Source organism: Rhinatrema bivittatum, chromosome 1, assembly GCF_901001135.1.
Source record: "Rhinatrema bivittatum chromosome 1, aRhiBiv1.1, whole genome shotgun sequence".
NCBI classification, from domain to species: domain Eukaryota; kingdom Metazoa; phylum Chordata; class Amphibia; order Gymnophiona; family Rhinatrematidae; genus Rhinatrema; species Rhinatrema bivittatum.
Window position 1 is genome coordinate 387,694,893 of NC_042615.1, and position 16,273 is coordinate 387,711,165.

The following is a 16,273-nucleotide window of genomic DNA, read 5'->3' on the forward strand; positions in this document are numbered from 1 at the left end:
AAATGGAAATTCCGAGAAGCCAGATTTTCTGGGGCAACTTTCAAACTGTGCACAGAAATTCAGAGTCTGCAGGTACTTTTTACCCACAAACTTTATGCCAATTTTTAAAGGGAAACAAAATTCTATTTGGAAACCATGTAGTGTAAAGCTTTTGTGTAGACCTGAACCTGCTATTTGTACAGGTACCTTCTCAATCTAAAACCACACACACTTTTTGAAACTTCAAAAGCATGCAAGTGCTAACTCTTCCTGCCCTCCCTTTCTACAGGTAAACAAACAAATACAGCAGCACTGCAAACATACATTTACCTGCACATAGGGTGGACAATTTCCAAAGACCCCATTTCCAAACAAAATATTGTATTATCTGCAGAAATGGCTTTGAAAGTGGCCCTCAAAGTTAGCAGTACATCACTGGAGAGCGATTAACGCATTGCTGCCTATACAGAGAAAAAAACAAAGATATATGAAATGCACATTCCCAAAGTTTGCATCTAGCTATCAGTAAAAGCTGAAAATAAAATCCTTTTCTTCTACTATTGTTACATAAGCATTTTATTTTCCTACTCAAGGTGGTCCGAGTCTGTTTCCTTTTTCTTTTATCAATCTTCCCTTAAGTCCTTTTACAAGAACTTTCATAGAGTGGAGGAATAGCAGTGCAGTGCACTTGTCTTACTCGTGCTTCTTTCACTTTCAGCAAGTCTCCTAACACTCCCTTTCTTCAGGTACAAATTTAGGGGGTTGTTTACTAAAGGTTTTCTCCCATTGTGTATCTATGGTAAAAATGCTTAGTAAATACGGCCCTTAGCTAGTAAGGTCTTAGAGGCAGGGAAATACCTACAGTACTTGAATGTAAACCGATGTGATATCTCAGATCGAATGTCGGTATATAAAAAAAATAATAAATAAATAAATAATAAAATCTAAATCCATTCTTCTCTATTCTTTCCCTGCATTTATCTCCATTTATCATTCAGTGTTTTTTTCACTTCTCTCTTTTCTGCATCTCTATCCACTCATTACTAGATTTCACCTCTTCTTCTCCCCCCCCCAACCCATCTTCATACTCCTGCTTCTTTTGTCTTGACTACCTAACAGATTTCCATTTCACACTCATTCCTCCTAGTCAACTCATTCCTTCTCTGTCTCATAATGCTTCCCCAGCCTTCTATTCCTCCACTTGCTAGTCCCCCATTTCCACCCTTTGTACTCACCCACCCTCATCTACCTTCCTCTGACTTTCATTTCCTCACCAGTCCCATCTCCTTTACTGTCATTCATTCCCTATCTGGTTGCCAGCCTTTTCTTGTCTCTCTACCCCTTTTCCCCCTCCTTCCCAGCTCCCACATTTTCACCTAGTCTCTCCCCCTTCAGGTCCTTCTCAGTTTCATACCATCTTTTCATCCCATTCCACCGTTCTATAATCTGTCTCACATACATCAGCCCATTTAATAACACTCTTACACACACTGTCCCCCTAATCCCCAAGTTGCCACTCAATCTCCCAGTCCCCATTCCCCCATCCTTATCACTAAGACTTCACCGTTTAGTCCTGCAAGCCAGTTTTTCAGGGAGAATCACTTGCCACCCCTGGCCGCTTCCTCCATCGCAACACCACTGCACCAGGCTCATTCTCTTGCTTTCATGCCCCCCCCCCAGGACTTAACACCTGTCTCCCAAGCCCCTATTCCATTTCTTGTTCCCCTTTCAATACTCCTCCCTCCATCGGTCCCCTTTATAAGCTCACCCTCTCCATGCAATGATTAAAGCCATCAGGAGGAGGAAAACAAAGGAGTGCCATCTTCTCAAAATCTGCAGCCAGCAATGGTAGTGGTGATTCCGGCCACAGGGCAGGGAACTGGACCCCACATTTCCAGGCCAGGCTGGCAGCAGCGTTGAATATAGCCATAGGCAAGGGAGCAGGATGCAGCATTTCCAGCCTGGGCTGGTTGTGGCAGTGAGCATGGTGGCGGCACAAGTGAGTGCAGGATGTGCTATCAGTGATCTTCATGGGGGCTGAGGGAGGAATGGGAGGACAGCCTGCTTACAACATTTCCAGTTTGGACTGGCAGTGGCTGTGATTGCAAGGGGTGGGAAAAAAGCAGCAATGGGGCTTTCAGGTACCTGGCTGGTTGCTCTGTGCTCTCCTCAGCCAGCAGGCATATGTAACTGTTATAGGCTTCATGCACATGTCAAATATTTTGGTGACATACATTCCAGCTTCGTGAAACACTGGTTGAGAACTGCTGCTGTGAATTCATTTGGTTTGTCTTGTTTTTCCTCATTCACATCTTCCTTTTACGAGTAGTTAAGATAGTACTGTAACCCTGCCCCTTCCCCCTGGGACATAAAATGATGGGACTTCCCTGTTATGCAATGGTCGGCCAATACAAAATGATTGCATGGGTTCTTAACATGGTCATGAAGATTTTGAAATGGACTTTCTAGTGACAGCAGCATTTAGACAATTATGTTCTTCTTATACTGTTAGGACTGGGAGAAACCTCCCTAGCTTCTCTCCATGGTCTCTGACTCCACCCATAGGGATAGGCTGGCTTATTCATTATATCAAATTCCAAACCAGTAGTAACTTTTTCCTTGAATATCCAGCCAACCAAAAACTATGTATATGGATGAGAAGGTGTTACAGCATCATTACTAAACAAATTAGAAAATCATGGGCTTCCATAACAGTGAATATTCCCACTACTGCTGACCAGACAGGTCAACCTGTTATTCTCTCTGTTCTGTCCCCAGCAGTGGGTACATGTTTATATCTGTATATACTGTAGCTTAACTGTGTTTACTGCAGCCCTCCCTTCTGGGAACTCTTGATATTGAAACAGTTTTTGTAACCCATGATAAAAGTCTGGGAGCCCTGCCTTTAAGAGGAGCTTTGCCCTTAAGAGAAGTTCCCTTCTCCTTGCTTTCTCTCATTTGGGAAGAGCTTGAATGTCCTCTCAATCTAACTTGAGTCTTCTTAAGTGCCTCATAGGCTTAAGGAGCTATCCTTCATGCTCCCCCTGTGTCACATGGGTCCTAGGTTTGTTGCCATTGGACCTTGCCCCCCCCCCCACCCCCAGCTTGTGGAGGCGTTTTTCTGTAACAGCTTTCTGGGAAATTTCAGTCCAGTCTTGACCATGCGGTTTCAAAGCCAGTAGCACATGCAAGCTCTGTGAAATGATTGGCTCTTTTACATTCTTTCTTATCGCTTTATTTCTAAAGATTAAATCAGCTTCAGAACCCCTTTTGTCTTCTCACTTTGAATCCCAAGAAACTCCGTTCTCCCCTTTCCTACCTATTTCCAGCTAAAAAGGTCTTTCCCTGGGGCTATATGTTTGGAATGCAACAATTGTAAGTAGAACTCTGCAGCTACTTTCTCATGCTTCTGCGCTCAGGCCCAAGCCCCGTGGAGGACACAGACTCCTCTCTATTTTTTCTTTGCCTTGGGCTTCTCCCCTTGACAGGAAGAGCCCCTGCAGGGTTCTACTCCCCTTGGAGGTTCTCTGCACCTCCCAGCCTACTGGCTGGGTACTCCAGTTGATTACATAGATGGAGGTCCCTAATTCCCACCCAATACAGACAAGGGCAGGGGAGGAAAGGGCAAAAACCCACCAATGCTTTCCTTCTTTATATTGCTTGCTTCTCTTTTAGCAAGCAATCAGAGAAACCAACATACATACATTTCCCCCAGTAACATTATTATCAGGTAATAAATGCTCACATACCCAAAAGTGCCATCCAGTGGTCAACTAGTATTACTGCATGCACAAACATTTAACATTTCCCCAAACCAGACACACTTGACAATTCCTGGGGTCTCCCCCACCCACAGCCTTTATTATTATTATTAATTTATTTTTATTTATTAATTTATTTAATATTTTTTATATACCGAGGTTCTGGTAACAATGTTACCAATCACTTCGGTTTACATATAACTTTGGGATGACATAACACAAGTGTCTTACATAGAACAAGGAAATGAAGAACTGGGTGAATAATTAATTAAATTAAATTAAATTGCATAAAACAATTTATTTGATTTATTGTGATTTCTTAACCAAATATACATCAATAGGATGTACATATAAAAGCAATACAGATAAAATTAACCAAAAATAACAAAATTCTAAATAATAAACAATGATATAATAAACAAAACACATAAACAATGTGATAAAAATAAAAATATGAAGCATTAATTAAAAATAAATGAGCCAGAATAAAAATTTAAAGCACAGTAATAATATAAATAATCAAAGTATAGTTCAAGAAAATAAAATTTAATTAAATTAAAATGTGACTTGAACTTAACAAGGAATGCTATTCAGATGGGAAAGCCTGTAAAAAAGAGAAAAGTCTTCAGAACTTTCCTGAACATGAAATAGTTCTTTTCCAGATGAATAGGTAAAGGAAGAGAGTTTCATAGGGAAGGTGGTAGATAAGAAACGCTCATTTCATTAGTGGTCTCTAGTCTACTTATTCTTGGTGAAGGCAGGACTAACAGTTCCTGCTGCGATAAACAAAGTAGCCAGTTATAACAATGAGGAACTATGAGCAGGCTAATAAGGACTGCCCCATCAAAAAGCCTTATAGATTAGGCACCCAATTTTAAATTGGATTCTTAATGAAACTGGGAGCTAATGAAGATCCTTTAACAATGGAGTGACATGGTCAAAAGACTGCTTCCCAAACTTTACTTTGCAGCTGTATTTTGGACCAGTTGTAGTCGTCTTATTTGATATGATGGGAGACAATGCAAAAGAGAATTGCTGTAGCCAAGTCGGCTCTAAATGAGTGAGAGTGTTAAGGTTTTAAATCAGTAAAATTCAAAAAATGCTTAAGTCAATGGAGGAATCTTAAGAAAAAATGTTTATATATACTATGTGAGAATCCTGAACAAAAATATTTAAAGATGAGTCAAGTTATATCCCTAATATTATAATGGTTTCTTTTAGTTGAGTAGGATTTCCTACTATAATAGAAGATGGAAGATGATCTTCCTTAAATTTCCTAGTGAACCAGACTGCTTCAGATATTGAAAAATTTACCTTAAGCTTAAATGATGGTAGCCAAGTAGTCACTTTGGTTAGGCAGTTGTTGAAATATGTAAGGAAGACTGAAGTCAAGAACTCTAAGTGGCAAGAATGTCATCTGCGTAAAGATAGCTTGAGAAGCCAAGACTTTTTATGAGGGTGGCTAGAGGGGCCAAATATAAATTCAAAAGAACTGGAGATAATATCAAACCTTGAGGGTCTCCATAATTGATATGACTGGTTTGGGAGCTGGAAGAAAATCAAGACACTTGATAAGCCCTATCCTCAAAAAATGATTTAAGCTAGTTCAAAACCTGATTACATAAGCCTATATCAAACAGTCTATTTAATTAAACTGATGGTCAACTGTATCAAATCTGAGCTCATATCTAAGTTAACCAACAGAACTACCTTGGCATTTTCAAGATGATTTGCTATTTCTGTAATGAGAGCAGCTAAAGTTTTCTCAATACTGAAGCCTTGAGTGCAGATTGCCTTGGGTGCAAAACCAGTGTTTTGTAAAGAAAGCTTGATAGCTGAATTTGTACTACCTTTTCAATAATCTTAGATAATAGGGGCAAATTAGAAATATGATAATTTTCTGGTATATCGGGGCCCACCAGTCTCACAAAAAGGCAGAAATAATTGTGGGTCTCTCTATAGTACTTAAGTGAACCAACTGATTTTTTTATGCCCCAGAGATAGATAGGTATTGCATATAATCACAGGGAGTTCTCTCTCTTTATTCTGTTCCTGCGAGGTCTTTGACTTCTGCTTTACAGCATTTGGAATATCTTTCTACATCTATTCTGGATCCTGAATGCCAGAAAGTGTCCAGCCAGATTCTTTGCTCACCTTACTATGATTTTGGCTTCTTTTTTGCAGAAGAAAAGAACTGGCTCTTGCTTAACTTAATCACTTGTACTTTTTTCAATAGTTACAAAATAAAACAAAAAATATATATAAATTTCTGTAGCACAATGCATATTAGGAGGTCCATAATTCAAAAGCATTAAGCCGGCTAATTCAGAAGTTAGCTGGCTAAATTAATATTCGACTAAGGTATACATACATGCATATCCTCTGAACATAGATAAGATGATATCACAAAAATCAGAGGTTAACAAAACATATTCCTAATATTTTTTATTCATAACAAACATTACTTGTACAAAAGATAATTTTTATTATAGCGACCGGACCCTTTATACTACATTTACATTCAATCTTTAATTCATTTAAAAGACAATTCTCTTTAACATTATAGAAATAAACTGAATTTTTATGCGATTTTTAATGTTGGGTGGGTAAGGGTTATGTGTGTTTGAGGTGTGAATGAGGGTTTAGTATGAGTGGGGATTTATTATGCGTATTAGGGGAGGCTCTCTTTCTCAGATACTTCTCCAGCTTGGTGTGTAACTGGTTGTCACGGAGGCCTGGGAGTACTCGGCGGACACCACGAGGATGAGAGATGAGATCCTTAGAAAAAATAAGGATGTCATCAAGGTACACCATGACACAGGTGTAAAAAAAAGTCTCTGAAGATCTCATTCATCATCTTTTGAAACACTGCTGGGGCATTAACACAATCCAAATGGCATCACAAGGTAGTTTTAATGCCTGTCTCTTGTGTTGAAGACCATCTTCCATTCATGATTGGCACAGATGCGGATCAGGTTGTAAGCCCCTCAGAGGTCCAATTTGGTAAAAATTCTCACCCCTTGCAGGCGATTGAATAATTCTGAGATTAAGGGCAATGGGTACTGGTCCTTTCTGGTAACTGAATTGAGACCCCGATAATCAATGCAGGAGCAGAGTGTGCTACGGCAGTCAAAAAAGCAAACAGAATGTTGGGAATTAATAGAAAGGGAATGGTGAATAAAATGGAAAATGTCATAATGCCTCTGAATCGCTCCATGGTGAGACCGCACCTTGAATACTGTGTACAATTCTGGTCGCCGCATCTCAAAAAAGATATAATTGCAATGGAGAAGGTACAGAGAAGGGCTACCAAAATGATAAGGGGAATGGAACAGCTCCCCTATGAGGGAAGACTAAAGAGGTTAGGACTTTTCAGCTTGGAAAAGAGACGGCTGAGGGGGGATATGATAGAGATGTTTAAAATCATGAGAGGTCTAGAACGGGTAGATGTGAATCGGTTATTTACGCTTTCAGATAGTAGAAAGACTAGGGGGCACTCCATGAAATTAGCATGGGGCACATTTAAAACTAATCGGAGAAAGTTCTTTTTTACTCAACGCACAATTAAACTCTGGAATTTGTTGCCAGAGGATGTGGTTAGTGCAGTTAGTATAGCTGTGTTTAAAAAAGGATTGGGTAAGTTCTTGGAGGAGAAATCCATTACCTGCTATTAAGTTCACTTGGAGAATAGCCACTGCCATTAGCAATGGTAACATGGAATAGACTTAGTTTTTGGGTACTTGCCATGTTCTTATGGCCTGGATTGGCCACTGTTGGAAACAGGATGCTGGGCTTGATGGACCCTTGGTCTGACCCAGTATGGCATTTTCTTATGTTCTTATGTCCCATCTTTTTTGGAGATGAAGAATCCTGCACCAGTTGAAGAAGAGGGATGGATGAACTCCCTCTCAAGGTTTTTATGGATGTACTCTGACATCGCCTTTGTCTCTGGGAGCGACAATGAGTATACCTTGCCACGAGGTGGTTTGGCGTCGGGTAACAGCTTAACTGCGCAGTCAAACTCCCTATGAGGGGGTAGAGACTCTGCCCTCTTCTTAGAGAAGAAGTCCGAGAAATCAGAGTTTGATGGGGGATGCCTGCCACCATGACAGCATGGCGGAATCTCCACTTTTCCTAAACAAGAGTTGTGGCAGTTGGGACTCCATTTGGAGAGCTGCAGGGTGGTCCAGTTCGAACTGTGGAGAATGGAGCTGAAGGCAAGGTAGCCCCAGAACCAAGGGACAAATAGCTTTAACAATGACATAGAATATGATTTGTTCGATGTGTAGAGTGCCAATGTGCAGGGTCACCGGTACCATAAGTGTAATCCTGGTAAAACCCGATTGGGAGAGCCTAGTGGAGGCGGCATTCCCACTAAACGATCCCGAGGCTGATAAAGATCTGGAGAGAGGTAGGCCTCCCCTACGGAGACCACTAACACAGGCAAGGCCCCGAGGGATGGGGCGAAGTCTCCCAATAGTATGATCTGGCGAAACGTCCAGAGTGAGAGACTGGTCATCAGATGCATGATCCACCAGCTCCCGCTCATCAAGAAGACAGGAGGGCCGAGGGAGTCGACCCAGTGGAATATGACAACCAGCACTAGAGTGGCCCAGGAGAGATTCCACATTGTAACCCCGGAGGTCAACCTATATGCCAGAGAGCCAAAGACCTATAGAGAATACTGTGTGCAAGCCATGAACGGGTGCCAAGTGATCTCCAGTTCGGGGGTTTCTTCAGCAGAGGCCTTGCTGGCTGGAAGCAGTACACCAGTGTCTGGACGGCTTGAATCTCCTTATATCAGGTCCCCTGCACCCAGTGAGGCTTCAGAAGCCCTTTCACCTCGCAGTATATGGATGCCAATGGAGGTATTCGACCAAGCTATACAGATGGATGTCAGAGACCAATCATGGGTGGTCCCCAGTACTTGCCCTGATGCTAGGAAGCTGCTCAGATCCTCCCAAGCAGAGAGGCTGGTATGTCACCAGGTTCAATTGGACTTTGTTCTATACTACCCGTATATACCAATGCACATAATGGATTACGTTGAACCGATCCGGCATGAGTGGCTGAAGGAAGAAGTAGATCACCGCATCACCAGGGGTGCCTATGATCCCAACTTTCAACGGACCCACCCAGATTACACTAAAGAGGTGGCCAAGCACATGAAGGAGATGTAGCTGGGCTGCAGTATTAGAAAAGATGCTGCTGTTTACCACCATATCCTTGGGCCACTGAGTGAGTACAGCATCCATGTGCAGCTTCCTTGTGAGGTGGCCATACTAAAATCTCATCCTGATCATTATGAACCCTATCCGTTTCACCCTGTGGGCCAGGAATAATAAAGTCAAAATTCTGGTTTCCCAAGTACATAGTACACAGTGAGAGTTTTGCTTTGTTGGTGAGTGAAAAGTGTTATTGGGGTTCATGCTGGGGTGTCTGGGGAAGCTGTTATAAATGTCTACATTACCATGCTACTATTTTCCTTGCTGTGAGGAGAATTTTGAATTTATTTGGACTGTACTCTTCCAGACTAATATTCTTCAATTAATCAGATGACCTGGCCAGTCAAGAGGCCTGGAAGAAATGAAGAGCTTTGTCATCCCTGGTTGGGAAGTGACTATCTGTTTACTCAGATTCTTCTGTCATTCTATGGGTGGTCATTAAATAATAAAAATGAAATTTTATGAGTTATCATCTGCTCACAAGGAATGTGATTTCTGTATTGAGTTTGGCAATGCCAGTATGTTATATTTAAGCTTTCCAGAAAATAAGAAAAATCTTTATAGAAAAATTTATATATTTTTGAAAACAGTGTCCCTGGTTTTCTTTGAAACTTGTTCAACTTCAAGTAACCTTTCGTTTTGTAGGTTGGGTACAGCAGCCCATCCAGTACCTTAACCTTTTCTTTACAAGATACACACCACAGTGAGAGGGGTTAATTGGAGTTAAGAAGAGTTAACCATTTTTCTCTTCCCAGATGTTGGCAGAGATCAGTTTATTCTGCCTGAAGAGTAAAGTATGGGGGCCAAAAGTGTGCTTTGTCTCCTCCCAGGGGACCAAGTGTGAGATTTATCTCCCATTGGAGCTGGCGTGCAGTGCACCTGTCATTATAAAAGGAATGGTGAGAGCATTCTGTGCATTTGGGTAGTAGCAGCACCCACTGGTGGTCAGCTGTGGCAGGGCTGGTCTAAATTGGTCTATGCCACTGTTCAGTTTTACTTGGGTGCTGTTGCGATGTCTTAAAGGGACTTTCCTACCATTGTGAACATAGGAAGGTATTTGCTAACCAGTATGAGAGTGCCTACACCAGGTGTAGAGCCTGCCTGGACCTTGGATACAGTCCAGGACAGACATGGGGACCTTGCCTGTCCAATTAATTGTGGGATGTGTAGTAAAGGAGATTGTGAAGATTAATGTAATGCAAAAACATTACATGCTATTTTTGTATGTCCACATTGTAAAATCAGTGCTCAAGTCTTTGATTATGCCCAGATTTTCACCCTAGAGGGGGGAGGTGTAACCAGGACCACTTTTTGGGTTACTAATAGGTCTTGTAACAATCTAGTGCAGTTAGGGAAATAATTAGGGATGTACCCATTCATAGACAGCCCTCCCCACTGGCGGAGCTGTAATGGATACCCTTGGTCCTGAGGTTTTATAGCAGAGCTCTGCAATAGGCTCTGGGGCCAGTCTAAGTTGAGAGTGAGAAGTTGTATTTACCTAAATTGGATTTTGGACCTACCTGGAGCCTCAGAAACCCTGCAAGACCCCTCCAGGATATGTCAAAGGGGTTCCACTGCTGTACACTCCACATGAGGTGCAGACTGGCTCCTCTGGGACTAATTTTGGGATTCTAAACATTCTTTTAAAGGAGCCCTACTGAAGGCCTGGACCTTTTCAAAGCCCAGGGAATGAGGCACCCTGGGCTGAAGACACCCAGTGTTTAGGGAAGATCTGTCCAACAACGGTGGCGACTCGTTGCAGCGGATTCCTGCCGTTATTTAAGTTGGGGAAGTAGATTTGTTTACCAACATCTGGGAGGAAGTGTTTTTCTGCCCCTCTTCCTGCCCATCAAGGGGACTGGCAAGAACTGCAGGCCACAAGGATTCCTGTCACCAGGAATCCCACCAGAAGATTAATCTCATTCAAGGGTGGACTCCCATCTGGCATCCACAAAGAGCCCTGAGGGATAGAGAAATTAGCTTGCTGGGCCAAGATAGAATTTTGTGCCATTGGGGAGGGTTTTCCCCCTCCCCCCCCCCCCCCCCCCCCCCCCACACACACACACACACTTCCAAAGGGGCCCTAACCTGTGAGGAACCTCCATACCATCAAATCCAGAATTGTGGATGGATTCAAGTGATGCACAGATAGAACCTACCTCTCAATTTTCAAGAAAAGACTCAAGACTTGCCTGTTCAAACAAGCATTTCCGGACCCCAATTAATTTAACGTCTCAACATCAATACATAAACTTCAACTACTTCAATGTTAACTACCTGTAACTATCGTTAGCCATTATTAGCCTGTCCTTTCTTTTCCCTCTTCGCCCAGTTCTATCCACCCTTGTTACATGCACCATAGTTCTAGTTTAAAGTTTTTATGCACGCCCGTATTATGTGAACCAGCATGATGTGACTGCTGTCTTGAATGCCGGTATATAAAAAACCTAAATAAATAAATAAATAAATAAATAAATAGATAGAGGAGAAAAGATCTGTCATTAAAAGAGGAACTGCAGAGACTGTGGTGTGTGATTTACCATATTTAATTAACTGTGTCATTCAACAGACCTGTATCAGTAAAGCAATATTTTGGATATTGCCTACGTGGTCCAAGTGTGGTTTGTTTGGCACACAACACACTGTGCACAGTTCACTAGTCACCCCATACTGAGACCAGAGAGGACGCCTGTCTACCCTTAGTCCGAATGACCTCTACCTTGGGGTGGGAGGAGAAGTAAAAACTAGCCAGGGTTCCTGCCCCAAATAACTTTATGTCCCCCTCCATACCTGACTTGTACTTTAAGGAGGCAGCTACACTATTTAACAATTTTAAGATTGCTCTACAGACATGGCTTGCATAGGCGAGGGGCAAGAAGGAAGCCACTGCTGAACAAAAAGCCATATGGTATGCCACATAGCATTTGCAAAGAAACATTTAAAGGACAAACTAGAATTTTTTTGCTCTCAACGCTAAGCAATACATGTGATCTAAAACAAACACAGCACATCACCCTGCCAACACCATCCCTACAGCAAAGCATGATGATGATGGTAGCATTATGTTGTGGGAATGCTTTGCAGCATTAGGGATAGGGAGGCTTGTGAAGATCGAGGGACAGATGGATGGTGCAAAGTACAGGCAGATTTTGGAGGAATACCGGTTCCAGTCTGCCATAAACCTGGGACTGGGGAGAAGATTCACCTTTCAGCAGCACAACGATCCTAAGCACAAACTAACAGCAACAATGGAGTGGCTCAGCGAGAAGAAAGCAAATGTTCTCAAGTTATAGCCCAGAACTGAATCCAATAGAAAATGTTTGGCAAGATTTGAAGACTGTGCTCCACAGATGAATCCCCCAGCTAACATGAAAGAGCTTGAGCTCTTCTTCCAAGAAGAATGGGAAACACTGCATCACATGGCTGTGCAAAGTTGGTAGACATTTATCCTGACTCATGGCTGTTATTGCTGCAAAACGGGCTTCCATCAAGTATTGTGTCAAGGGGAATGAAGACTTATGTAGTCGAGACTTTTAAAAAATTATTTTTTTAATATTTCCATAATTGTTCTTTCACAATGAAAATAAAGTATGTTATGTAGAGCAGTGAAGCAAGCTCCTACTTTAATGCATTTTGATTTGTATATTTTAGAAAGCAGAATGGGAAAAATGCACAAGGATGTGAAAATTACAAAGCACTGTCTCTCTATGTGTGTATATATATATATATATATATATATATATATATATATATACACACACACACAGTGCTTTGTAAAAGCTAGCTATTGAAAATGTTTTCCTAGAAAACTTAATGAATCTAGGCACAACTGAAAAAAACAACCTTTTTCCCATTAAACTTATGAAATCAGTTTTAGAATCAATGTGCTCATACAAATTGCTCTGCAATTCTTTTCTTACTTATTCTTTAACAAAATGTGCTTTTGGTGGGCTAAAATGGTACCCTAACGTTTATTCTATCAAACATGACTGCTGGGAGATTACACTCTGTGGACCTGGTAACTTTTATATAAAATTCTGTAATACTTCCTGGAAGCTTATGCTGTGGTTGCTTAAATACACTTCTACAAAAGGTTAAGATACTTGTTTCGACTGGAAAATAGTAATGCCACTTGATAGTGACTGGATGACCTCATAAAAACACTAGAAAACAGCTACACCAAGTTACATTTAACTTTAAAAATTGAACATTGTTTCATGAAGGAAGAGGAAATGTGTGCATTACTAACCCAGGCATGGTTCTTTCACAAGTTCTAGAAACATTTCTTGTTGCTCATCATCAGCTAGGATAAAACCTTTCTGGACATCCATTCTACTTTTACTGTAAAGAATTTTGCACTGTAGTTCATGTGATTTTTGTCAGATGTTTGCAGTGATCACAGTATATAATATCTTGAATATTTTTTTTCTGCAGACTAGGACCCCGGACTTCCTTCAAGACTTTGGCACAGCCCCTATCACACATCTGTTCTACTAGAAGAAATGATTTAAAAAAATAATAAAGTTACCTTTTTTAACACTGTATAATTGTAAAAAGTAGAGTGTGTTTCTTTTTGAAAGCATGGTCTGCCATACTTTGCTGTACAGTTTGAAAAGTATTTTCAAACAAAACAATATAAAAAAGATCAAGTATTTTTATACCAAACATTGTAAGACAATCTTACACTGTGTTGGATTTCACTTTTGAGCTTGATTTTAAATTTTTGTATTTTAAGAACGTATATATATTTTCTTCTAAGCTGCATGGTCAAGGCATGTCTTCGTACCTTGTTAAAATAAAACTGAATGAGGTGTTGTATGTGTATAGACAGTTTTGTCATTCTGTATTATCCATGTGTGCTGTACATGTCCAACACAAAATGGTTTACATTTACAGATTTCTGTATTTTTATTCCAAGTTTTGCCAAATGATTATCAGGGAGAGCCAGTCAGAAAGCAGCTTCTTTTTTTAACCATACATTTCCAATCAAAGGCAATCTTACTAAGTGTAACATTTTCACAAATAGAATTCCAAAACTAAATCACTAGGTCATGTCTTTCTCTACAGAAAGAATAATGATGGCTGGATTCAATCAATGGCTAAGAGAAGAAAAAACTGTACCCACCTGTGTGCTAAACAGCATTTCTACAGTGCACGTGGTACATAGTAGTATCAGTTTTGCTTAAAACTTTGACTTCTAAGTTATTGAAATTCCTTCAGTAACTCCACTGTCATTTCCCTGAATGTCCCATGGAACAATAGCAAGTACTTGATTTGGAATGGGATTGGATTGGTATATAACATGTCATATATGACATCATATAGACTATGACCTGATATGGTGCTATCTCATGTTCTCATCTAAGAGAGGTAGAGGAAATGTACAGGAACTTTTCATAAAGTTTGAAGAAGAATAGTGTAACGTGGAGTGGAAGAGTAGCCTAGTGATTAGAGCAGCAGGCAGAAAACAGGGAAGCCAGCATTCAAATCCCACTGCTGACACTTCTTGGGACCTTGAGCAAGCCACCTCAACCTCTGGGAACAGGGAAATACCTCCTGTACCAGTATGTAATCTGCTTTGAAGTGCCTGAAAGGTAGAATATAAATCAAATAAATTAAATCAGTTGATACCAGGTAGGTATTACTGATTGTTCGACAAATGTTCAGCTTGCATATTACTTAGTGGATATGGTTTTCTACATTTTAAGGTAAATCTTGGTTTTAGTCACTCTTTGGATTCAGACTTCTCTTTGAAGTGTCTGAAAGGCAGAATATAAATCTAATAAAATACGTCTTCCTCATACAGTAGTTATGTTTTCTGTGTGAATGCAAACATACAAGTAATCTAAAAAGAGAACATTTGGCATTTCTTACCTCAGAGGGGTTTTTTTTAACTTTACAAGAAAACTATTATTGTATAGAAAGTGTATTAATAGTAAAAACCCTAATGTAAAATCCTATCAGAGCAAAGAAAATTGCAATGCAAGTTTGTATTTTTCCTTCTTTTTTTATTTGTCAGAGTGGTTAAAATAACAGCCATCTTTTATTTACATGTTATCAGTGCCATAGACAAGACTCTAGTGTGAGAACTAAAACCAAAACGCTCCTACTATCATAGGAACTCACTGTTCTTGTCTGACTTTGTGTGTGCTGTTGGGCTCGCTACAAACCACAGCAGGAACTATATTTGTAAAGATGTGAAATGTATTCTGTGAAACTAGTGAAGCCCTGCAAAACAGAGGCAAATGTTTTTGCCTAGAGAGCCATGGATGTGGTGATGACATAAGGCATTAGGGAGAAGTGCGTGAGTTCAGCTCCCCGATTGCCTGGCATTCAGTCAGTAATGTACATAGATAAACCAAAATGGGGGGGGGGGGGGGGGAGAGAGAGATTTTTTGATTTAGAAAGTTACATTTATTTATGCATTTTTCACTAACAACCTGGTTCAGAGCTATAAGCAAATGTTTGCCTATTTAATGACAACAGAGGGATCCTGCGTTGTCAAAAGTGATATTCCCCTAGGCACCCAAAATGGCTCAAATTCATTGAAAACCATTATGTTTCCAGAATACTTTGTAAACAATCAAATCTCAGACTCACACTGAAGGACATGGTTTACTAGCATCTTTTGTTAGGAATATACTGTAGTTGAGAGGATCTACACTGTCTTAAGCTTTTAAAAGATGTGTAAAGGTACTTTTCTATTGTAATATTTTGAAAATAAATTTGTTACAGTTCTTTTTGTGGTTTGCTACTTTTCTTGCTGTGAATTCTGTTTGCTTGTATGCTTTCAGGCTAGTGAACTATCACAATGGAAAATAATTGGTACATAGCAGATGACACATTCTGTTTTTCTGCACTGTTCTTCAGCATTCAGGCAACCAAATTTAGCACTGTTCTTGACAAAACTGGGGACACTGTCACTTTTACCTTGATTTCCTAGCTTTGAATTCTTGTGCTCAGAGTTAGACTTCCAAGCAACTCCACCCACAGGTGACTGCCCTGGTAACGGGCAGTGCTTGCAATCAATAGTAGCACTTTTTGGGGGCCCATTTTTACTGTACCTTAAACATTTTATATTTATTCCTTAAACTTTAAAATATGTCCCTCTTCAACCAACATCATAGTTATTCCTATAGCAGGATGGAGAAAGGAGATTCCATTATCATAATTTCCATTTTCAAAAAAGCCAACATACGATCAATTTGATGGCAAGTCACCAGTCAGCCCACCACTATTCAGAATTACCATTTGATTGTAAAACTACAAGGGGTAACTCAGAAATATATTTAGAGGGGTAAAATAAAC

At 40.4% G+C, this 16,273-nt stretch overlaps 1 protein-coding gene across 4 annotated transcripts in view; it reads left to right on the forward strand.

Annotated features, from left to right (window-relative positions):
• Nucleotides 1-15,702, forward strand: part of RBPMS (RNA binding protein, mRNA processing factor) — a 589,352-nt gene extending 573,650 nt beyond the window's left edge. For 3 of the 4 annotated variants that reach the window (XR_003856672.1, XM_029601515.1, XM_029601470.1), the window contains one exon: nucleotides 13,400-15,702. Coding sequence is in view for 1 of the 4 variants with exons in the window: in XM_029601515.1 (XP_029457375.1) it covers nucleotides 13,400-13,484 (85 nt within the window). In the remaining 3 variants the exon portion in view is untranslated. The remainder of the gene's footprint in view (nucleotides 1-13,399) is intronic. The other variant, XR_003856668.1, reaches the window with a different exon arrangement.
• The last annotated feature ends 571 nt before the right edge of the window (nucleotides 15,703-16,273 follow it).